The sequence below is a fragment of the Gymnoscopelus braueri genome (assembly GCF_963280865.1).
Source record: "Gymnoscopelus braueri genome assembly, chromosome: 14".
Taxonomy (NCBI): Eukaryota; Metazoa; Chordata; class Actinopteri; order Myctophiformes; family Myctophidae; genus Gymnoscopelus; species Gymnoscopelus braueri.
The window spans coordinates 21066059-21091030 of NC_137619.1; the positions used below are offsets into that span (position 1 = coordinate 21066059).

Consider the following 24972-nt stretch of genomic DNA (forward strand, 5'->3'; position numbering starts at 1 on the left):
AAAAGGAGAAGGCTGTAATCCCAGGCTATCAGTGTCCCTCTGGAGAATGTCGTGTAATGTCTGGACAATGGTTGCCATTGGTTACAAAGGGTATGCCACCATGTTGGAGAATTGGCAGCAAAAGGAATAATATTTCAATGCCATCACCTTTTCCACCCTGATTAAATATTGAAACCCACTCATTTATGAACAGCGACAGGGCTTTCAAATCACATAATGAAAAGGGATACATCAGAGTGAAAGAGGTGAGAGCCTTCAAATCATCCCATTTGTTGTCACTCCTCTAACATACCGAAGTGTCCCTAGTAATCATTGTCCAAAGATTCTGTGGCAGGGGCACTATTGTCCTCCATTTGACTTTGTTTTCTGCTGAAATGTCTGGATAAACATGCTGGGGCTAGAGGTGGAGGTTGAAGTAATGACAATATGCAGTGAAGGAAAACAAGAGAACTACTTTAAATGACTATTTCAACTTGTAAACATTTCATTTGAAGGTAGTGTAAGTGATATTTTATTGTTAAAGTGTTAAATAGCTCTATATTCTGATAGTACTCATTGCTAGACTGTTCAGTAACAGGAGTTTCCTTGTATCGTAGCTCTTAAACAGAAAACACATTTTCAGGTCGGGTCCAATTTTATTCAATCAGGAGAGAGAACTCACACACAGGGTAAACAAGTGAATTTGAAACTGATGACACAAAGAAATGACCAGACAAAATTGGAACTGGAACACTATAAATTCTAAGCTGATAAAATGGGCAATCTCTCATGATTGGCTGAAAATGTATTTTCAATTAATTAAAGAGCTGGAGTGACAGGGAGTCCCCAGTTACTGAACAAACACTCTATAGCAATGATTACTATCAGAATATAGAGCTTTAAACTTTTAACAAACAAAAAAAACGCTTTGTTTTCACCAAACAATATCACTTACCCTACCTTTAAGAAGGATCCTCATGTAATCTTCATTTTCTAATTGATCATTTCCTTACCGGAATGGGGTTTGAATAGTACTATCAGCAAATAGATTTTTTTTGAGTGTTTGACATTTCTGACAAATAATAAACCCTGGTCTGTAAGAAACCAGCTGCCATATGTAATTTTATGAAGAAACCAGCTGTCAATCGACCATATCATGGTAGATTTGGTTAGCCTGGTAAACCCTCCCTCCGGAAATCTCATTTCCATTTGATTCCAGGAATCAAATGGAAATGAGATTTCCGGAGGGAGGGTTTACCAGGCTAAGATTTGGTATCCAAAAAAAATACAGAGAAGATCTACGGTCTAAAAAAGAAAAGTACTGGCATGAAGTATAATAAAGCTGTTGCTTATTGGAGCTGTTAACATACAGAAATAACATACAGTATATGCATAAACTGTTACAATTTGTAGTTAACCAACCTGACCAGCAGGTGGCAGCCTAACAGCAGTCCCCTGGCCACATGATACAGGGAAGATGTCTTTTTGTAGGCCAACCAGGAAGTTAGCTCTGCAGATTTCCAATTTAAGTTTTGCATTGGGTTTGGGATAAATTACTATCAACGTAATTTTCTGCATAAAAGGAAAACCCTAAATAAAAAGCATAGGAAATCTGCCATGGGAACCCATTGCAAACTCACTTCCGGATTTCCGGGCTATAAACTGTAACATTCTATGTCAAGGCCACTATTGGGGGTCATGGCAGGGGTCAGCTCAAATTAAGTTTACTCAGTCGAAGATTTTCAAACTGACTTAAAAACAATAACAATTTTTAAATAGAGAACAAGAACTTACTTCATGTTGTGTTTTGGTAAAAAAGTGAATTATTGACAATCCTAATCCCTGGTAAAGACAAAAACAATGTTAGACATTAATTGTCCTTTTGGACAATTTAAAGCCTAAACTGTATTGGACCAAAAAAAACACACCAGTGTATTCTAAAATGTCCTCAATGATATGACACAGTGATATGCACAGTGTAATGGGTGCAGTTCAAAAACTCAAGAGTCAAGTGTTGGATGTGAAGAAGTGAACAAATCATTCCATGTCGATACAGTATGTATATATATATATATATATATATATATATATATATATATATATACATATACACACACATATATATATATATATATATATATACACACACACACACACACACACACCACCATATATATATTACAGTATATTATCATATATAATTTATATATGCAGCATTTTGTGACATATATTACAAAAACTAAAACAAATGTGCGACAAAAGCCAAACAGCCAAGAGCTTAACCTGACAACACGATACCTCCACAATACTACTTTTACAACCACATTAACAGCGAAATTGCCAGACCCCCAATGCAAAACAGTCAGTCAAAAAAGTATGGGAGTTATGAGCTTGGGATGTGAAGCTGTGTTCAATGATTAAAAACCCAAACCCTTCACCCCTCACTGATAACGTAAGGAATAACATAAGGAAGTAAAAGTGTAAAAATCACCAGATTCAAATGATTAAAAAAAAACATGGGATATTCTATGTATAGCTAGGGTTTATGTGTGGTAGGTTAAAATAAAAAATTCACTGCACTTTGTGGAAAATATGCATTTTAACATTTATACTGGCATTTTGCATGTGGGGGAAGTGGGCTTTGACAAGTTATTAAAGCAAAATAGACAGCATATGGATTTCCGTACCAAGCCCAGACCTGCTGGGCTTAGCTAGGCAAGGCTCCTACTCTCCTTTTTCCTCCCTGAAGCTAATACTCTCTTCATCCACCACATGCCTTAAAAAATTCATGTGTAATTAGTTTCATTTCCAAGAGAGACATCCATCATTTGAAAATGAAGACAGAAAAAAAGAATGGTGTACGGATTCAAATATTGTGAAAATGTGAGGAGAATCATTCCAAGATGCAAAAATGCCACTCGATTTTGATGTGTATATGCTACTTTTCTATTAAATGTACATTAACTTAGGTTCTTCTTGGTTGACCAAATGGCAATGCTTTACACACACTGGAATTTCAATATCTAAGAGATTGAATGGTTATCTTGAAGTGGTTTGGAAAGAAACTCTTCACTAAATTAGAAACACACGGTCAATGAAACAATTTTATATAATTCTTTCTCAGGGGATGGCGTGTGGGGCTAGGACAGAGAGAAGAGCGACTAAACACTTGTGGGAGTGTGGATGGGAATAGGAGCACATGCGTAGCCACAAGCAACCATTAAGTCAGTGTCCACCGGGAGCCCTCTTTTTCTCAGCATTCAACGGAAGGCCTTTGGTGAGAGCTGGCTCCTGCTGTCGCTATAATACTAATCAAAACAGGTTTGAAGCCCAATGGTTTTTTGTTAAAGTTCTGAAAAAGTTTTGACGCCCAACGGCAGGAAAACAGAATGCCAAAACATGCTAATCCATTGAGACAACTGAATTGAGTGAAAGTTCTAAATGCATTACAATAATGAGAAAAGGAAACCAGCAATATAAAAAAAGAGATCTCCAATGGACACATAGCCCAATGCCTGATTTAGTTACGCGCGGGTGTCGGCACCAAAAATAGCCGATCCACAAGCTCACAATGCGTCGTGAGCTTGTTGATCGGCTAATTTCAGTATAAATCAAGTCGAAGTCTCATTGTAATACAGCATTGACAGGCTCTACTGGAGAGCCAATACACAGTGTTAAAGCATCACTAAGGCCATATAAATAGATGTAATATAAATATGTGCACGCAAATGACAGACACGCTCACTTTGGATGAAGCTAGTTCAACATTAACAATAAAGGACAGCAGTTGGGTCTACCAAAGTCTGACATCAAGTGAAAATACTATGATGGCCTTTTTTAACAACAATGTGCAAGGCAATCCTTATTTTAAGGGGTGCGATGCATTTATTTGCCTGCACTAAGAAGGCAGGCGACCCAAATTACCATAAAATATATCTTAATGACATAAAGCTGCCAAACGCATCCACAAAATAAAATAATGTTGGCCATTCAGACATATCAGCTGATATAGGCCAGTACCACACAGTTGCCAACAAGTCGGACCCCAAATGACTTCTGCAGGGCAAGCTTAACATTTGTTATCATAGGTTATCATCATTTCCATCAGACAAAAAATGACTCCTACTGGGCGAACCTGGCCATTTCAAACTAACACAAAATGAATGCATCTTGCCAATCTTTACCATTTTAGTCTGACAAAAAAGATCTGGGAAATGTTAGCCCCAAATGGCCGGAACCCCAAATGTTGGCAGCTGTGCAATCTCAGCCACTGGACACAAAATTAATACCACTGGACAATGTACCCAGTTAGTCATATCCAAAATGGCTATCTCTGGAATGTTACTGGCAGTTTAAGTCAGGGTCACTGAGCCAGGCCCAGATCTGTATCATCTCCTGTGGGGTCCTGGGGTGCACGAGCATCAGACTCTTATAGGCACAGGGGTTTGACCTGTACTTCTCCTCTATGTCAAAGGTCCTGAAGCCCTTGTGTTTTTCTGGCGCCAGGCCTAGTTTCCTGAGGCACATGCCTGTGTAGACATCATCTATGGGGTAGAGCGCCACATGCTCCGATACATTGTACAGACGGGCAGCCAGATCACCGGAGTACAGGTACCCCCCTCCCCCGGCATACGGAGGATACGTGCCAACGTACATGCTGTCTGGGATGAAGTACTTGACCTTCTTGTCACGGTGAGGCCCCGCGTTAGTGATCACATCACCCACAAACAGGTCCCTGGCCTTAGGTCCTGAGAGACCCTTGAGGAAATCCAGGATGCGGTGGGTATTGACGAAGACGTCGTCATCCCCTTTGAAGATGTAGCGTGCCCCCGGGCAGCGAGTCTGCACCCACTCCTGGAACAGCACCTCTTTGACTGTCAGGTTGAAGAACGAGTCCCTGTAGTCCCACTGGACGATGTCCCGATGTCGCTTGCTCTCGTAGCGTAGCATCTCTGATAGGTCCGGGTGGTGGTCGAATGGGGTGGCGTTGCCGAGGAGGAAAACCGTAGCCACTGTGTGATTGGCCAGCATGCCCGCCCGTCCCCACGACTGACGAATGGCCTGGCGGCGGTCAAAGTGCGAGGCCAGGGATTTGACAGCCAGCAGCAGAAAAGGTGGGTCCTGGCAGATATGAGGCTGGTCCACCAATAGTGGATAGGAACGGCAGCGCATGTAAAGCAGGAAGTCCTTGAAGCGGCCAGGTAGGGAGTTGTAGTCTTTCACCTGGGTGGTGATCCTGAGGTCAGGCTGGCAGGGGTCAGAGTTCAACCCCGTGTCGTTAAGCCAGTCTGGCATTTCGGCAGTGCTGTCATTTAAGATAAGGATGGGGTTTTGTTGGAGGTCTAGAATCTGCTGCCTGCGATTCCAGTAAGCATTGTTTGGCAGCAGTTTGGCCCAGAAGCGTTTGGTGGGCACGCGCACCTTGTTGCGGCCACTCTTGTCTTGGCTGCTGTTACGCGAGATCAGGATGAAGATGAACAGGTTGAACATCATCACCACCACAAACACCTTTAACCTTCCCCGCAGCAATGCCATGGCAGCGATGAAGGCCCGCCTCCGCCGCTCACCACCTGGACTGAACACACACACACACACACACACACACACACACACACACACACACACACACACACACACAGGCATGAGGGTGAGAATACAATTTTATTATTATGTTATAAAAAACTACAGGTCTGCTATAACACTCTTTTACGTCAAAGCTGAAGCTCAAGTCACAGCATTTTACTGATTTAAAATAAATCTCTGCACTGTAATTTTTTGTTTTATTTTATCTTCCTGTTATATTTTTTATGTGTTTATTTTGTATTTTGTCTTAACACATTGCATGCCAATCGCGTAGATCTACACGAACCTAAATAAAGCCGCAGCGTGCCAATCGCGTAGCCTACGCAAAGTGGTCTTTTTTTGTCTCTCGCAGTGACACATTTCATTGTAGCACTCTCTCGCAGTGACACATTTCATTGTAGCACTCTCTCGCAGTGACACATTTCATTGTAGCACACCCGGATACGGAAATGAAGTCAATCGAAGATTTTCGTTCCCATCTGCCGCCGCTCTAAAGCTTCCGCTAAATCGCCATTATCTCGGTGTTGTTTTTCTCCGCGCTGAACGTTGTTTGAAACGGGTTTTAGAAACTGCTACTACTGCAAAATGGAATGTCGCCGATTGAAAATTTCTTCTCTGGGCCACTCACACAACTACCCTGTGTGTCTACAAACAGTTGAACACGCGATCATAAGGTATTTAGCGAGGTCTGTGGCGAGGTGAAAAATAAATAAAAATAACTATACATCGCTGGCAGTGGGTGAGTACATTATGATATTAAACTCTGGCTTGGAATGGGTTAATGCTCTGTTTTAATCTCTTAATGTTTATGTTTTGTATAAAGCACTTCGAATTGCATTTTTGTTGAAATGTGTTACACAAATAAACTTGCCTACACACTAGGTTCATTCTAACTAAACTGATTGTTCATTCTAACTGAACAATCTATGGGCACAGAAGTATTTGATATGTCTATCTTTCACAGCGGAAAGATAGGGTACACAGAGGAGGAAAGTATAAATTTAGCATGCATATCAAATTAATTTAGAACATGTGGGGCAGTCGTGCCAGAAAAAGATATTAATGAAACTATCCAGCGTCCATAATTCCTCATGGGGCCTAAAATAAAAAGTAGGCAAATTAACACTTTTGGGGGCAAGATCAGAACTGTTCCTATGGCAAAGAAACAGAGATTATACAACACCATGAAGATGGAGGAAGCAGTGGTAAGGAAGACAGTTCCTTCTACAGCATTCCAATAGAAATATGATCTACAGGCAAACTTGAGTGACATACCATCCCTTATGAACATCATCACAACAATGACATACACATCTCTCACGACACATTACTATCTCACCTCTCCCATCAAGCATACTTAATATCTATGAAGTGACTGATATGCATTTTGACAATACACCAACGATACGACACCTACAGCATCAGATCCCCCCGTCACAGTAGTTGTCTCCCAAATGGCGTAATAGTGAAAGACAGCCACACCCAAAAGAGAGTTTGATCCAGATCATTTTTAATCTGATCTGGATCAAACTTAGTCGATATGTAAGGTCAAGACCAGTGCTACTGATTTTTTTCCTCCATAAAGTTGGTCCGGAGGTTGGTCACGGCGCAACTGCGCAAGGTCAAAGTTCAGACCTATGCTTATATACGTACATAGGTCATATTTAGAATGACCCTAACAGAGCATGTGGTGGTGGTGTAGGATTATCATCCTCCAGAACCACATGTATGCCTGTTGGTCTAGGATGAAAATGTAATTCTCCCTCTTAACCTTTTTCTATCTAAAAAAGTAAACAAATCAGAGGGCAAGTGGACTGCTAACTCCTAAAAACTTGACTCCTATGCACTCCTTTGTTTGTTTGTAATGTTGGTGATATACCCTAGGAGTGAAGCTCATGCTGTGGGTGTGTGTATTCATTGTACTATAGGTTGCATAGCAGCTAAATGCACTTATCAGGCACATTAGCAAATTAGTGAACGGTACATTCCTGCATGGTTAGCATTATCTCTCGCTGTCCAAGACTGTGCATGTTAACAATTAGCCTAAGTAGTCATTTCCATTAAGACAAACATAAACTACACTATATGGCTTTTCCCGAAACGAAATACCACAAAACCATTTAGATAAGCATGCACTGTACAAAGTTCACTTAAGGGGTGTCAACTTGGTTTATTACATTGCCCAACAAAGCTCATGAGTGAGCTCTTAAAACGAAATTCACTGGTAGGATTAGCCTAGATAAACATAAGAAGAGGAAGGAAGAATTAGATAAACAGCCTTCTATTACATTTGCCTAGTGAGGTTCAGACAGGAAATGCCACCCCTTGTGCCAACTTATTTTGGGGCTCTATTATCCAGCTGGTGTCGAAGCCATTGGTAAACATTTGTCTGTGCCAAAAAGGGTCTGGTCAACTGAGTTGGCTGACTTGTGGGTAGGTCTACCTTGATGATGAGAGCCAGTAAAAAAACAACAGCCCACAAACAGACTTCCATTTACTGATTGATTTTCACAATCCAATTGCATTGTGGCTCATGCCAAGGACCATGCTAGGTCTATTCAATTTAGACTACCACCCCTTATTAAAACATTTTGAATTACCTTTCCTAGTCTAGACCACACTAGAGTTAAGTGGTATAACGGTAATGGAGTGGTCAAGAGATGTTTCTGTAGTCTGAAGCAGCAAGTTAGCACCTTCCTGGTTCTCTCTCGACTAGACTAGCCTCAAAGTACTATGGTGGTGGGTACTGCACTGGGTACTCTGACATTAAGTACAATGGGTTCCCAACTTGCATCATTCGCGACTTGCATCATTCCCGAATAGACAGAGCCTGAAAATGTCTTTTCTGTTTACTAAAGAGCTGGAGACACCCCTGTTACTGAGCAAACACTCTATACCAATGACCTACGTATTTAACACTCATTGACTGCCAGAGTTTATTCCTAATGTACTCACCCCTGTGCCAGCGATTTGTGTGTTTTTTTTTTGTTGACATTTTGACATTTATCATTCAAATAAATTGTCTGAGTGCTGTTTTAAACACATACGACAAATCTGCCACTAGAGAGCAGCAAATAGCCACCTTGATCAGTTCGCTGACTCGCTCTCCCCCCCACACAGAGTCAAACAGTCAAATACGCCAAACCGGATGTGACGTGTTCTCAGATTCTCCGATCATCCAAAAATACGATGTGATACACGACGGCGATGACTGTTCGTCACCCAGACCATAGATTATAGAAGTGGACCTCTCCGTTCGTTTTTTAGCCGAAAATGACTGGGGAAAAAAAATGAAAACCGGAAACGGAACCCGAGTCATGAAACCGGATCCCAGTGTGGGTGAAGTAAGTGGAACCCGAAACCTAGAATGAAAAATAAGCAGAATAGCCCGATCAGAGATATAAACCCCAATTAATCACTAGATCGCATTAATGCGATCTTGGCGGACAAGCGCGCTATTTATTAGATCGCATTAATGCGCGATTGGCGGTATACGAGTTAAAAAAATATATATATCACTTATGCCAACTTTTACACAACAATGTGGGGTCTATTCAGCTTCATGTACTTAAGGCTAGAATGTTCTATTGGTCATGGTCATACTGCAATTAAGATTCCAATTCTGTTTTGTTATACAGCAGTTATTTCCATCACGCTGTACTGAATGCAATTTCTCCATTTTATTCTAATATGTAGTAAAGTAAGAGAGCTATTCCAGGCCATAATAATAATAATAGTAATATTATTACTAATAATAATACATTTCATTCGTCTATGTAGGTTGTCCTTGGACAAGCCCTCCAACAGCGTTTTCAGTCATCTTGATCCTCCATGCATCTGGCTCCAGCACTTTCTGCCCCTGCATCTTTCTTTAGTACGTCCACATACATTGGAGTGGGACGCCCTCGTGATTGATCCCTGTGTGTTGACCGACTTAGCTCCCACAGCACCAGTTTGCTGGCTGGGGGAGCGGTGTAGTGCACTTTTAATTAAAGCGGTAAATCTCAAAGTGCCACAGAGGTGAAGGAAAAAACAACAACCTTGCTATACCGAGAGCCATTTCAGCTGCCCTCGGTCATTTAGCAATAAAAAGGCCGTTCTATTCTGTTTGCTCTATGTACTCTGAGCAGCAGAGGTGTTCCATTTCACCATGCTATAGAGAGAGAGCAGTTTCCACTGCCGCTGGTCGTGTGGTAATAAAGACTGAGCACTGTTCCATTAGGGCATTTAGCTGACACGTTCCATCCTGAGTTACTTACAATGAGTGAGCAGGTAAGAGAGTCAGTGTCTAGGTTCAAGGACATGTAGACAAGACAAACTGGCTGTTGATGGACACACTCACTGTCCTTTATGCGGACTGAACCTGTGACATTTTCGATACGTGGACCTTGCTGCCCGTGTTCATTTCCCAATTGTTTAGTATGACATGTTTAGAAAGCATGATGAAATATGGCCTTGCCAACGATAATGAAGAGATTTTAAGGAAGCCAAACATTTTGAGGGCTTTATTGTCACCTGACTGGTACCTGTTCCAGCCTGATACATTTTAATAAAAGAAAAAGAAACATGTGACGTTGAATGAAGAACGGAGCAAACACAGAGAACAATACAGCCTTTCACCACATGTGGTTCTGACTCGGGTTTCTCCACTGGAACACTTGCACGTTCTGCGATGATAACATTCTCCTCTCTCTACCTCTGCCTTTCCTCTTTATATATCCGCGTGCCTGTCTGTTTCTGTATTAGATTTAATTCCTTGAAGCTTTTTGCTCAGAGAACCTCGACAGTGGCCTCATTTATACAGTACATGAGTGTCCTCTGACTTTGACACGAACGTAAAAATCTAGGACAAAAAATTGGGTCAAGAACTAATAGAAGTTACATTCATGGCATGACATTATTTTTATGAAATTGTAATGTCAGATATGATAATACTACACCATTTTGTCCGTGATCATAGTTATGCCTCCTATGAGCCTTTACTAAGAGGACATCCGGTCACTAGACCGGTCTAACCATGTTCTCACCTGTCAGCAGTCTGTCAAGAGTAACTATTTGTAAATCTAGCATGGTCATGTAGAAAGAGCCATGTATGGCTCTGTCCACTAACCAAGCCTCCATCTACAAGTGTTCTCTTGTTGTGTTTAAAGGGAACACATGTCTGATATTGAGACATGTATTTGCATGTGGCAGTCCCCGAGATCTCTCGACTTTTGTTAAATAAATATATTGATTCATTCCACTCTACCAAACTAAATATCATTATTACATCGACCGCCAGAGGTTAATCTCATAATGTACTCACCAGTGCCAAGGTGTTTTTGTTGTTTTTTTGTTTTTTTCATGTCGCCATAGATCTTGTTAAAATCCTTAAGATTGAGCTCTACACGGTCTGTTTACATCCGCGAGATCTCCCTGTATCTCCCAGTGAAGATCGCGTGTCAAACGGGGTATCCATGTTGTAGTTAGAGCGGATTACGTTAAACAGTGAAATGCGAGGAGAAAAAACTACAGGAAGAGAATTGAGTTTCAGTTTCGTCTGTAGAATGGGAGCGGGCGTGATCGTCAAAACCGGATCCCAAATAATTCTATTTCCGGTCATCAAACCGGAAACGGAAGTGGATCAAAAAAATTCCGAAAGTGCACCCGGACCGCGCATGCGCGAAAAGACCGCAGCCCGTAGGGCTACGGTCTCGGCGCTTAACAGTTGGATTTAACGGACCGTAGGACTACGTTCTTGGCGGTTAATGTGTTAATATGTGAAATGTGACGTCAGAAGGAAAATCAGTGTAAACGTTAATATGCAAGTGAAGAAAAAACATTTAACTGGTAAGCCACAGAGCATCAGATGAAAATGACCACAAACACAACTTTGGCTCAAATTAGCTAGTAGGCCCAAAAAGTCCCTAAAATAAAAACATAAAATGGAACCTGCTACAACAGCTCATTCAACAGCTTGTTATTTGTTACATCAGTCTTTCTAGTGCTGGGACACAGAGTACAGGTTAATTGTACAAAAGGGGGTTAAAAGGGAAGATGATGACTTGTCTTTAATTCATTGATATTACTTCATATCATAATACGCAGTGGATTTCTCAATCATCTCCAAAAAAGAATTACGTGAATAAACTAAGTGAAAAGGTTGGTGACGTGATTTGAGGTGGGTTCTCTCTCCGCCACGCTGTTGCCATTTCCTCTTACTGCCTCAATGACTCTGTATTAGGTTTCTGCTCGTGTGCCTCCTAGCAACATCTCTGCAACACAGCCATGCTGCCTCCTGTTTGTCATCCCCTCCCCTTATTTCCCCGCTCTCTCCTTAACCCTATCCCTCTCTTCCCTTCTCATTCTCCTCTTCTCTGTCATTCTCATCTCCCTGTCCTGTTCTCTTTGCCTCTGCCTTTTACTTATCACCCTCGATGCCCCCATCACTTTCCTTGTACTCCTCTATCTGCCTCCCTCCCTCCTTCCCTCAGCCTTTCCTAACCTCTCATGCTCCTTGCATACGTCTCAAACACCATGAAAGATTAACCAAGGCAAAGTGAGTAACACAAAGCGGATTCACGACAGATCTAAGCAATAACATATGAAAGGTTGTGCTATCCTGTGAACTACTGGCACTGGAGATGCAGCTGTGGGTCACCACAGCAGTGCAAATGCAGTATCTCGTGGTATAACACAACCTTGAGAATGTCATTGCCTTTATATCATGTTTTTTATCATTGTTTTCAGCACTACAGGCTCATGCGGGTGGTCTGGCATGTTTGGCCCACTGACTATGACTCATGGTATACTTGACAGTACTGCCGACCATTTTACCAAAGCATTTTGTGGTTTGTTTGATTTTCGGGGAAACCACTACTGGATTCAGTTCATTTCAGTATGGAATGAAAAGTTTATCAAATCAAAAACAACTTGAAAACTTGCTTGAGATGGGAAATCCTACAAACAAAATATAACTTTCTGGCTAATTTTCTGTCATGTTATCGTTTTAAAGCATGGTTTAATTTGAAAAGTCTAGCCTAAAATAGCCCCTGGAGAAAACATGCATTTCCAAACAAGATTGACCTCTTAACCCCATGCAATTACGTTTGGCCAACACTGACTCAATTATTCAGTTAAGTTTGGTAATGTTTTAATAACTTTGGACAAAATATAAACAAACTGAATCTAAAATGAATGGCAAAATGATCTATGTTTATATACTATTAGTGAATAGACAATGACATGTATTGATGTCGGTATGGTTCTATAACCTAACTAGACGCGTCGCAATTCAGGGCAATTGCAGAGTGTGGTTGCGCCGACGCGAGTCGCGGGTCGCTGCCGCCGGGACTCGAGGAATACGCTGGGAGGAATACCGTCGGAGGCTGCGCCAATTACATTGTCACATAACTCGTGAGATCACTTGCGTTTCATTTTGAGAGGATTGATCCCCCCAACATAAGGTTTTTGCATCAAACGGTTACATTTTGAGCATTTGTGGCGCCCCCTACAGATCAAAGTGGAAATGCTTTTGGGGATTTGTTGAATAAACCACCCTTGACATGTGATTCAAATTTAGGATTGACTGGACGTTTTGTTCGTGATTTGTGGCCTTTTTTGTAAAACGGGCCCCTTCCGCTAACTTTGGAAGCCATTTACGGACGAACGGTATGGACTATCAAAATTCTGTTTCGGTCCAGATTATTGCGTGGGTCCAGAGATCATGTGTACCGATTTTTGTGAAATTTGACCAAAATATGTGGGAGGAGGAGCTAAAAGTGTTTTGAAGAAAATTCATAACTATATTTATAACTAAATTATAAACCTCCCCTCCAAATCTGGTAACTCTAGCTCTTACGGTTTCTGAGAAAAAAATACTTGAATTTGAGTTTTTTCACTTTTCCATTAAAGCGGATGGGGAAATTTAATGCACTAATAAATCAATATCAAAACTGTGGGAGGAGAGACGGTCTAAACTAAAGTTTGTCTCCATATAATAATAATAATAAAGTGCGAAGATTACTATAGTCTGGTTGCCTTGTTAGGGCAACCACACTAATTAAAGACAGAAGCTTTGTTTGTTTTGATTTAAATAAATATTTTGTGCTCCACCGTTAAGAAAATTGTGTTACACACAAAACTAGGCGGGCTCTTTTTGTTTCCACATGTTGGCAATACCGTAATTATAACTCTGGGAATGTCTCTTAATGGTAATGGTAAGGCATGGTAAGAACTACAGTTTTAAAGGCTAATATTACAGGACTCTACAGGTAGTGTGTCCCAATCACTCTCTCCCTCCCTCTCTCCCCATCCTGTCCTGTATTTCCCTCATATTTCCTCTCCCCCTTCTTGTCTTTCCCTCATGCTGACCCTCCCTGCCTCACCATCCCAAGGGGCCAGCTTGAGAGTTGTACTTTGAGTCTAATAAGGAAGTGAGTTCAAGTGACAGTTCATATGAATGGCCTGTAGTTTCGCTGTTTTACCCCTGCTGGTGTCAGAAAGATTTTTTTTTCAATGCAAGCGGATGGGTTTTTGACGAACTTTAGACTAGATTTTTTTTTACCTTAATAAACATAGTCATAAATACTATATGCTTCCAGTCGCTAGTTTAAAGTCTTCTTTCAATCATCATGATATGCGTTTTGGTAAATTATGGCCCATTTATTAAAAAAAATACGATAAAGTAGGGCATGCTAGGAGGGGCGGGATGATTTGATTGACAAGCTACACAACCAATAGCATTCATTCCCTGCCCCCGCTCTTGACTGACAAGCTACCCAACCAATAGCATTCATTTAGGGATTGATTTCCGGTTCCTATTGCCGGTTGCTTTTTTGTATATATTAAAGATGGCGGATTTCAAATAGCTGAAAAATCGGCTTAATTTACTGTCTGTAGAAACCAATTGCGTCACTTTGTCCATTAATTTTTACAGTCGATGCTCCATCCCTATCTTGTTCAGAGTAAAACGTTGAAAAGTTAAACGTTTCTAGACTACTTACAATAGCTACATCAAATATGCACCTACAGTAGTATACATCAAACACATACGTACAGTAGCATACACCAAATACATGACTTGGCATACGCAAATATAGACATACCAAACAATAAACTAAATTACTTTGTATGCCTACAGTAAACTTCTTGTATGCTTTGCACTTGCACATAAAAACATAGTAGTGGCTAGTCTAGCTGCAGTTTTAGTCATAAACACATTGTGAATGTATTCTTGGAGGAGTATAATGACAATAATCATTAACATTTGTGAATACAATGAGGTGCAAAACAAACATGCCCAAACTAGGTCTGAATACTGAGTAACTCTAACAGACAGTTGGTGGAGATTGTCTATTCCATCTAACATCTACAGTACATGCGTGCTGTCTTCCGGTTTGGCTACATAATTAACCATTTGAAAAAAAGAGGGTCAAGATAATGACTACCGCTTTTTACCCCAAATGAAACGAGACGGCCTCTGTCCCACATGAGTAATTCTCAGTGTTGTGTACTGTAGAACCTCTGACCTGGGAGACAGTGTTTTACTATTTTCATTACAGCTGTCCAGAGTCCACACGCCATCTCAATTCCCATCGCAATCACCGAAAACAAGTTTCCCAATGGCGCATTGCCAGTATCTCAATGTTCTCTTTTAATAACCTAATGACGATAATGGACACTGCAGATTGCAAGCAGTGCAGTGGCATAACGCACAAGTCCAGATGGGCCATGATGTTATCCGTCATCGATCACTGTGGAAAAGGCAGGCCTTCTAAACCTCATTGATTAGATCACAGCAGTAATCTACTGGACAATGCCAGGAACTGTTTGATGAGTCTTCATGTTCAACCTGATAAAAGGTCATATGAGGTAAGGCTTTCTACCTGAGTGGGGGGAGGGGTGGAAGGGTAGACAGCAGAAATGTCACCATTTTAAGGTGTGTATCTGTGTGTGTCTTCAATTGTCTGTGAATGTGAGATATCCATTTTATACTCTTTTCAATTACTTTCAAGGTCATATTCTTAGGTGAGACATTACATTTGTTGCTAAAAACTGAAATTACTGTAACCATCCACATTATGATTGTAGACCGGATCTGAGCACAGAGCAGTAAATAGAAACCAGGTACTGCTTGAAGATTGGTATAAAGTTGAATGATAATGATGGGAGTGGTTGGAGTACAGAGTGGTTGAATAACTGAGCGTCATACTATCGAGGGGGGGTTTACAAACTGCAAGGGACAAGTTAGCTTAGTTAGCTTAGCATTGCTACCCTAGCAGTGTTGGTAACGACAGGCAAGCTACATTAAAAGATGTAGCAGCAAACATGAACAAATTACAAATATGACGATGGATATGTCTCCATACAGTCATTTATTTCCATCATCAAAGACCATGCACTTCTCTGTCAGCCCCGATATGTCCACAGAGGCAACCCACATAACAACACATGTTTATTATTTACCTCTAATGGCACGTCACTATGCCCCACCACCAATAAATAATTACATTAATAAAACAAAGGATCGAACATTCGTTCGGAAACACCACCGAAAGTCTGAACCCTAAATAATGGCTTCAGGGCCAGCCCTAGTGTGTGCAGCCCTAGTGTGAGTCTGAGCTTACCTTTGCAGGTGAGGGGTCTTCAGGTATTGTTGCTCAGGTGTCTCCCCTTGGTTCCCTTACCCCATACTGAGCTCCACCCCCTCTGAAATAGCAGCCAATGGGGACTCAGGAGTCAAGTAAGGATGGGAAGGGACCAGAGGAAAAACCTGTAGACAGAAAGACAGACCAGGCGTTAGTGGTTTTACGGTGCCAGTAAGACTGGACATAAAGTGTAAACAACACTCACAATACACAGCGAAAGTGAAGAGAGAGAGAGAGGGAGAGAGAGTGAGAGAGAGAGGGAGAGAAAGCAAGAGGGGCGGAAATACGGTAGAGAATAAGAGGGAAAAGAACAATGTGAGAACAGAGCGAGAGAGAGACAGAGGAGAGTGTGAGTGTGAGTGTGTGTGTGATGTAACTTATTTGAAATGCTTAAAACAAACATCCTTTTTATTGAACTGCCTGTCCTGTCTTTGCAGGAAGTCAAAGTGATTGTTTCAGTTACTGGGCCATGCAAAACAAAGCCTGAGTGAGATAACCTCTTTATTGTTGCCACTAGCCTGAAATGGCTGAACTGTAAGCACATGACAATAACAATGAAGAAAAACATGACAAAGAAAAACAACTGAAACCTGTATACCTGTATATACGTGTAGTACACTTGACGTTTTTTTGACCTTTTTCTTGACCTTTATTAAGATTGTTCTTGCTCAGAGGCTTTCTATAAATGTGCTAACATGGTCAGTCCCAGTGCAGATATGGCCAGCCAACTCAAGACTTTCAGTCTCCCATATAATATCTTTATTCTTGAATCTTAGCGGTATCTCTCTATTCGTATCTGTATCCTGTGTTCCATGTCTATTGCGTTGCCACGGCAACATTATCTTATCTACACTCCCTTCTAGGCTATAGCGTGATGGTTCCCCTCCTTGTGTAAATTAAACTTAAAACTAAATTAAATTAATATTGGGGGGACGGTATATTTACACCCAGATTCTCTCCAGCCTAACCTGGGGATTCCAATAAGCAGCCTTCTGGTCAATAGCCAGCTTCTCAAACTTTATCCAACCTTCACGCAACCTCTAGCCCACAACTTGGCTTGGAGAGTGTGTGTGTGTGTGTGTCGGGGGGTGTGTGTGTTTGTATAGTAGAAAGTATGAACCTCTAGTCTAGGCTGAGGCTCCATATTGTTTTTTTTTCTTGTAACACGGTTTGCTACTTAATCATTAAGCCAGTGTTTTGGTCAGAGCAAACACAACGGCTCAACAAACTGTGAGGAGACATGACCTCACTGTGAGTGGGTCAATGTTCAAACAGTGTGGAATGATTAACTTAAGATTACCCAACAAACACATACATAATATACTGTTTGTCTCACACAGATTCACACACACACACACACACACACACACACACACACACACACACACACACACACACACACACACACAGGATTCAGCATGTACATCACTGATCTCCTACCTGTCTAAATATAACCTTTGTTTGAAGTTCAGACCTCTATGTTTGCACTTTCCCATTTCAAACAAAAATCACTTTTCTTCACATGCCAACAATTTTTCACAAGTTATACTTCCCCACCACCCACATACCATAAAGGCCCATTCATGGGAAAATGGGAATGGATCTATACATTGATTATCAATGCTTTGTGATTCTGACCTTGCATTTTGCATTCCTTACCAAATGTCTGTAACATCACTTACACAGGAATTTTAGCTCATTTATTTAAACATATGACTAGGCTCTACTTTTGCTAAACCTATAAAATGTTAATGCATACAGTATTTTATTCCGTTAAATTCAGCTATAATCTGTCCTTTATTCAGGCTGATATTTAATAGGTCCCTTTAAGGTTGTTTTAATTTCATCTGCACCTATTATGTTTCGCTCTGTATATTTATAGTACGATCAGCATTTGTCACCTCGGCCTCCATGTTTTATTATTCTAAGATGTATTGCCAATGGTGTGACAGCTAAATGCCAATTCATACTTTGTCGCACAACTTTATGATTTCTGAGGTTTTGGACAAGAAATGTTATCTTTTGTATACGTTATGTAATATCTGCCAAGTGTCAAAAGCCAAAATAAGTATGACTTCACTAATAACTGAACTGGAATGAGACATCAACTAGCTTTTGCACAGCCAATCTCAAATACATACCAACAAATATATATCAAGTATAATTATTAATAAAAGGTAAAGTATGTAGCTTTATACATCAAAGTGTATGGTTGAGTGAAGGTGCCAACGGAGTTTCATTGGTCAGCTGAGACCATCGGCCGGCAGTCACAGACTCATTGGTCAGCTGAGACCGTCATCTGGCACAGTCAGACACTCACTGGTCAACTGAGACCTTCATCTGGCACAGTCAGAGTCTCATTGGTCAGCTGAGACCTTCAGCTGGCACAGTCAGAGTCTCATTGGTCAGCTGAGACCTTCAGCTGGCACAGTCAGAGTCTCATTGGTTAGCTGAGACCTTCAGCTGGCACAGTCAAACTCTCATTGGTCAGCTGATACCGTCATCTGGCACAGTCATACTCTCATTGGTCATCTGAGACCGTCATCTGGCACAGTCATACTCTCATTGGTCAGCTGAGACCGTCATCTGGCACAGTCATACTCTCATTGGTCAGCTGATACCGTCATATGGCACAGTCATACTCTCATTGGTCAGCTGAGACCGTCATCTGGCAGTAACAAACTCTCAGAGAAACCAGAGATTCACATATGCAAGTCACTGGAGGAGAGCGTGGGAATCTAACACATGCATACAGTGCGAATGTGTGTGTACACACACAGCTATGTGTGCGTCTTTGTGCATGTTACTATAAATTGCTGTGCATCCTAAGCCTACGTTGCCCTGTGTGTGTGTGTGTGTGTGTGTTATACATTTCTGTGTGAGTGTGTTCTATAATTGCTGTGTGGGTGTGTGTTCTATAATTGCTGTGTGTGAGTGTGTGTGTGTGTGTGTGTGTGTGTGTGTGTGTGTGTGTGTGTGTGATTGTGTTTGTTTACACTGCATGTCTGTCATTCTGGGTGCATTCTAAATATAAATGTCAGTGAGTGCATATGTTTCTGTCAGTGTAATCTATATATATATATATAGACACACACACACACACACAGATTGCTATGCGTGTCTAGGTGTCTCTGAATGTCTGTCAAAATGTGTGGAGGTGACAGCAGATAGGGAGACCGCAGGAATAGATACCATGGTCTGAGTCCTCCACACAGGTTCTCAACAAACACAGACAAGAGGAGGGACAACAAATCGAGAGACATCAGTTTACAGACAGACATGTCAGACCAACCGACCACTAAAGTGTGTCATTGTTTTGTTCCCCAAAGAAGAGTGTGTCATTATACTCTTGTCTCTCTCTCTCTCTATACTGTACATATATATATATATATCATGCTATTTAATCCAGGTCTGGCAAAAAAAATAAGGCTCTGTAAACAGTGGGAAAGCAGTGTGGGAGTAATAGACACATGATGTGAAGAGAGATGCATTGCCACAAATAACCCATGGCGTGAGAGGAGGGGAGGCACGGTCTAAGTTTTGTCTGTACTCCAAATATCTAAAGTGGGCAGGGCACCAGTATTGACATGGGCTAGGGGAGGGCTGCTATCACACACTCTTCGTCTTCTCACAGAAACCTCATATCATCACAGTTATTATAGTTGATATGGTTAGTTTTAGTTGATGTTTTTCATTTCATTTGAGTGAGATTTCTAGTTTGTTCAGCTTTTATTGTTTTAGTTTAGTTTTTATTATTTTCAGTTTTGCTATTATAACTTGTCAGGGGTAAGATTAAGAATACAGTAAAACATCACTTTGCGAAGGAAATTGACTCAGAAATGTTATATTGTTTATTAGGATCCCCATTAGCTTTTGCCCTGACAAAAGCTAATCTTCCTGGGGTCCGAAACATTTTAACAAAAACATTAATTACATCAACTTTACAATCACTATAATCTATTCTATATACTAAGGCATGCAGACATTCCAGTGTCAATGAACACATGCAATAATGCCTCCTCATGTTGTATTGACAAACTTGATTGCTTATTTCTCACCTCAAATGTTTTCAGATACATATGTTAATGTACTGTGTAAGTTTAAATTAGAGTAATACACCGTCCGGCCGTCACCTTGAGTTAGATAAAAAACGTAGCACCCCAAGAGTGTCAGAACATAGCACCCCAAGAGTGTCTTCCTGATGAAAGAAATCTGGTATGTTTGAAGGAACATGAGCTATGGGAATCACACAGGTGAATGAAATTATGATTCATATTTATTCATAAGGGCTTGCTGATGTAATCACGCAGTATGTTTGCGTTTGACAGGAAGTAATTAAGATTGGACTGAACATTTTTGGCATCTATTTATGTCCTCATTATGACTACAGGTATGCTCTAAAAGTGTTTTTAAAAAAAACTATATACATTTTCCTTTCATTAGGTCTTTAAAAGAAAAAATCATGTAAAGCCTAATTTCTGGTTTGGTGTGATGCGAGGGGGAATGACAGGCAGATAGCTTTCTCTCTGGTGGGTGGAGCGATAGAGAAGAGGGGGGGGGGGTGATAACAGAGCCATAAGGCTCTGGTTGATAAGAGTACAGTATAATTGGGGCGGGCCATAAATATTAAATAAAATTTGTTGACCTGGCATCCTATAGTTTTTGATAGTATACTGTTTAGACTGATGCTAGGTTCTTGATTTACCTGAGGCACTACACTGTTTCTATGCATTTGATGAATGTGTTTACCTTGCTTACTCAAATACAATGCAAGCTAACTTTTTTGTGGCAAATACTTCATATATGTCAAGAGAAGCAGAATAAATAATTGACGAAAATAAAACCTAAAACAAAGATTCTTTTTAACCCCTTTAACAACTTAAACGCTTATATCGAGTTTACCAGGGCTCCAGGGCTTTGTACTTTGTCTACTACCTTCCCCCCCCCCCCCCCCCCAAGATCTTCTCGTCTGTGAAAATAGGAGATATATCTGCTATTTCCACTGAATGTTTGCCCCAGAACACTAGGGTTCATGTGGTTAACGGATAAGACTATTATTACTGTTGTTTGCTTGTAATGATAGGAAGTGAAGTGTCTCCTATGATTGCACTCATACCGTAGGTCTGATATAATCTGGATAATAGGGTGAGCTGAATGTTAATGACAAATAACTGGGGAAATAAACAGCTGATATCACTGTACAAGACACCGCTGACACTTATTGGTGTGATATCTGTGGAATAAGTACTGAGAAAGAGTCAAGACTATCAGCCAATGATGTGACACGATGGGCCATAACAATACACACACAAGCACACTCGCTCCCAAATCAAAAGCCTTTCCTGACTACAAACCTGTCCAGTTACACAAACACCCCGCACACACAGATAGGATTGATGTCCTGGAATGGAATTCTTCATTATCGAAGACCTCTGGTAATCCAGCTAGCTAATGCAAGCTCTAGCCAAAGGGACATATTGTACTAGATCTGTCATCAGCCCTCTGTGCATGTGAGAGCGAGTGAGGTAAAGACAGGGAGGATGTTCGAGACAGAGAGACAGATAGTGAGAGATATAGGCAGCTTGTTATCGTAGAAGATAGTGCCAGAGATATTTATTTCACCACTCGTTTGGTGATGCTGGGCGTGGTCTCAGTAACACAAACAAGTCTAAATCTGGTAAATGACTCATGATAAACATGTCGTGTCAAAGTCTCCAGGAGCTGTGTGTCATTCAGGTCTGAATGAACAATGCTTGCTTGTGTACTTAACATAACATAGAGGCAAAATTATTCCCCATTTGAGAACATACAGTACAGTACCATACTGGAGGAGAGAACATTGATATCAGAGGATTATATATCAAAGTGACACCTGCACATCGTTAGAAAAAGATCTATAGCTGTAACCATCATGACATTTCAGTTGGTGATTAATTGTCACACAAATAATTGCGATTAATGATTTTATTGTGTTTTTGGCATTGATCACCGGAGCATACTGTATGCAGTAAATTAAACAAAAAAATTATGTTTGTCTTTTAGGCTTTGTAACAAATTGCACAGCGTAGATATTTAAATACAAAGAAATGGCCGACAATGATTGCTCACAAGCTGACATGTTTCAATATTTCTAAAAATGTATGAACATTTCCCAACATTTTAGTTGAAAAAGATTATTTAATTCATCTGCATACACAGATGAATTGAAACAATTATGCAAAATAATTGCGATTAGCTACATAATTGTGATCAAGCAATTGTGTAATAATTGTTGTGACAGGCCTTCTCTATTGTAGAGATGATATGTTGAATGATGAAGTTCACATAAATATTTTCTACTCAAAAATGAAGGACAGGGTGGCTGTGCAGTGTACGGTTGCACGTTTGAATACACACTGAACACTACATGGCCCGGACTATATGGCCATGTGTCTGTGGCTAATGTATTGGATCTATGACAATGCAGTTTGCACTTGAGCTTTTTGCACTTTAGGTAGTTTAGATCTTATACAATGATTTTATTAAGCAGCTTAGTTTCTAACATATAACACTTTGACATTTTTGAACGTGGGATTCCTGAGACTGTAGCTGCTGTGTTGGTTTTTAGCGCACAATGAATTTCACGTGCCTTTTACTTGTAAATGGTGTTGTTGACAATAAAGTAAAGTTGAACCTTGAACACAGTGCTCAAATTCAAAAAGTACAGGTATCACAGTTCAACCTGTGTTTCTGCACAGTTCAACCTGTGCAGAAACAGAAGTACAACAATGTAACTATTTCTGTCTCTGGCAGCATGAGTGGACTGCTAGTACGTGATTCTGATCTGCTATTTTCACATGCAACACTTGCGCACAACTAAGTATAGAAATCAATCAAGGCTGGAAGAAGGAAAGAAGCACCATCTGTCTGATGCGTTTGTATTCCGAGTACCACCCTAATGGGTTGAGTGCATAATACAAATGGAAGCTTAAAAACATGGCGCCAGTGTTGCAGCCTTCATGGTACAAAATGTATACAGAAGTCTGACCAGTTGCAGCTACTGCAATGATGCAAGTGGGTTCTCTAATTGAGGATACAGGCCCTCAGGGCAAGACAGACAACATCCTCCCCCACTAACACTGAACCTCAGCAACACCAAATAATTAGCCTGCAATAGGGAAGGCTAAGGAACTAGGAAATAAGGAAGTGTGCGATTGTGTGGTGAGGGGACTGACAACTGGTCGGAAAAAAAAAATACACTGCTTAAGCTAAACCCACATACTGTCATATAGTAGTGAAACCCTTCCACTGATTTCTAATCAAAGTCTAACCTTAACACCGACCCATGGAGAATGAGGACCGAGTGAGGTCCTCAATTTCCAGGATTTTCCTCCCCCTTCTGTCCTCGTGAGGACATCTGGTACTCACAAAGAAAGTATAACAACAAACACACGTTACAGACACAATGATGATAAATGGCCACGATGATGAATTGCTGCAAATAGCCACCATATTAAATAAATAAGAGTTCTGTGGTCTTTGATGGTGTAGAGATCAAGACTGAACAGACAAACAAACAAACAAAGTGTAGCCTCTGCTGCTCTGTCCCTCGAAACTTTCTTACTCTCTCAATAAATAAAAGGAATACTCTTTATTCTTCATCGTTTTACAATAATAAATAAATGATAATAATAATGATAATAAATGTAATCACATGAAAAAATACAAAAGGAATAGTGCCAAATTGGTTCCGGTATAGGTTAAGGCTAGGTTATAAATTGTAAACAGCCAAACAAGCATGTCACAACTCCCTGGGTAGAAGGCAGGAAGAAACAACGGGATGAGAGGAAAAGTGGTGACTTCTGGGCAGCTAACTCTTACTCTTTAACTCTTTACTGTCACAGTGTTGAAGGAATAAACAATTGCATTTCATCCTTTATTTTGGTAGTTATACCTTGTTTCATCTGTATGGAAATATGCACCATCTTTGTATGCATTTCTAAATGAATTTCATGTTAAACACTTGCTTTTAGTGTAACCTAACATCTATTATTATTAGGCTAAGAAAGGCTGAGACGGCCTTTGTCATAGAGGTCAAAAGTTTCACATTTGCTTGCATGGTATTCATTTAAGTAAATAGCTAAATGAATACCATGCATACTGGAAAGATTTATTTATAATACATGCCAATACTTCAAAGAAATGTCTTATCTACAAGCTAGCTAAACATTACCTCAGGTATGTCACTGTAACTACAAGGTCTATTCTAGCAACTAAAGGATCAATGTCAGGACTTAATAACCAGAGACTAACCAGAAGACTTTTTACAGACATACTATTCTCGTCATATTGTATGGTTTGTGTTGATTTCGGCATGGCATGCCGCTCCACGCGTGTAATCCTTCCGTTTCTGCATGTACTGTTGGCTCTGAGACAGAGTTGGACCTGTTGCTTGCTGGATAGATCGGACTAAATAGAGAGAGCAGACCTGAACTGGAAACATGGGACACCTTTATGGGTTTCCGGTTCAAAACTGCTGCCAAGCCAGTCAAACAAAGCTATGGGAAAATGAACTGGAAAGGAAACGGGTATGCCACCTTTGAGCCAATATCTCTTCCCTCGTTACTCGTGCTGGGGGGCTCCGCGAGCGGACAGTAGGCTGCAAATGATAGAGCTTTTAATTACATCTTTGCTCTGATAGTAAGTTAGTTAAAATGGTCTTAATATCAGCGTAGAAAACAATAGGAACAAGCCTAGCTGACTCATAGGTCTCTGCACGACAAACCTAGGCTACATGGTTTCC

At 40.6% G+C, this 24972-nt stretch overlaps 1 protein-coding gene across 2 annotated transcripts in view; it reads right to left on the reverse strand.

Annotated features, from left to right (window-relative positions):
• Positions 1-1232: 1232 nt before the first annotated feature.
• The window catches only part of b3gnt2b (UDP-GlcNAc:betaGal beta-1,3-N-acetylglucosaminyltransferase 2b), a 33459-nt gene continuing 9719 nt past the window's right edge, over positions 1233-24972 (reverse strand). The window contains exons 2-3 of one of the 2 annotated variants that reach the window (XM_080450278.1): positions 16170-16315; positions 1233-5549 (exon numbers count right to left, since the gene is read on the reverse strand). In XM_080450278.1, coding sequence (XP_080306404.1) covers positions 4321-5514 — 1194 coding nt within the window. In that variant the 5' untranslated portion in view covers positions 5515-5549; positions 16170-16315 and the 3' untranslated portion in view covers positions 1233-4320. Of the gene's footprint in view, positions 5555-16169; positions 16316-24972 lie in introns of both variants that reach the window. The other variant, XM_080450277.1, reaches the window with a different exon arrangement.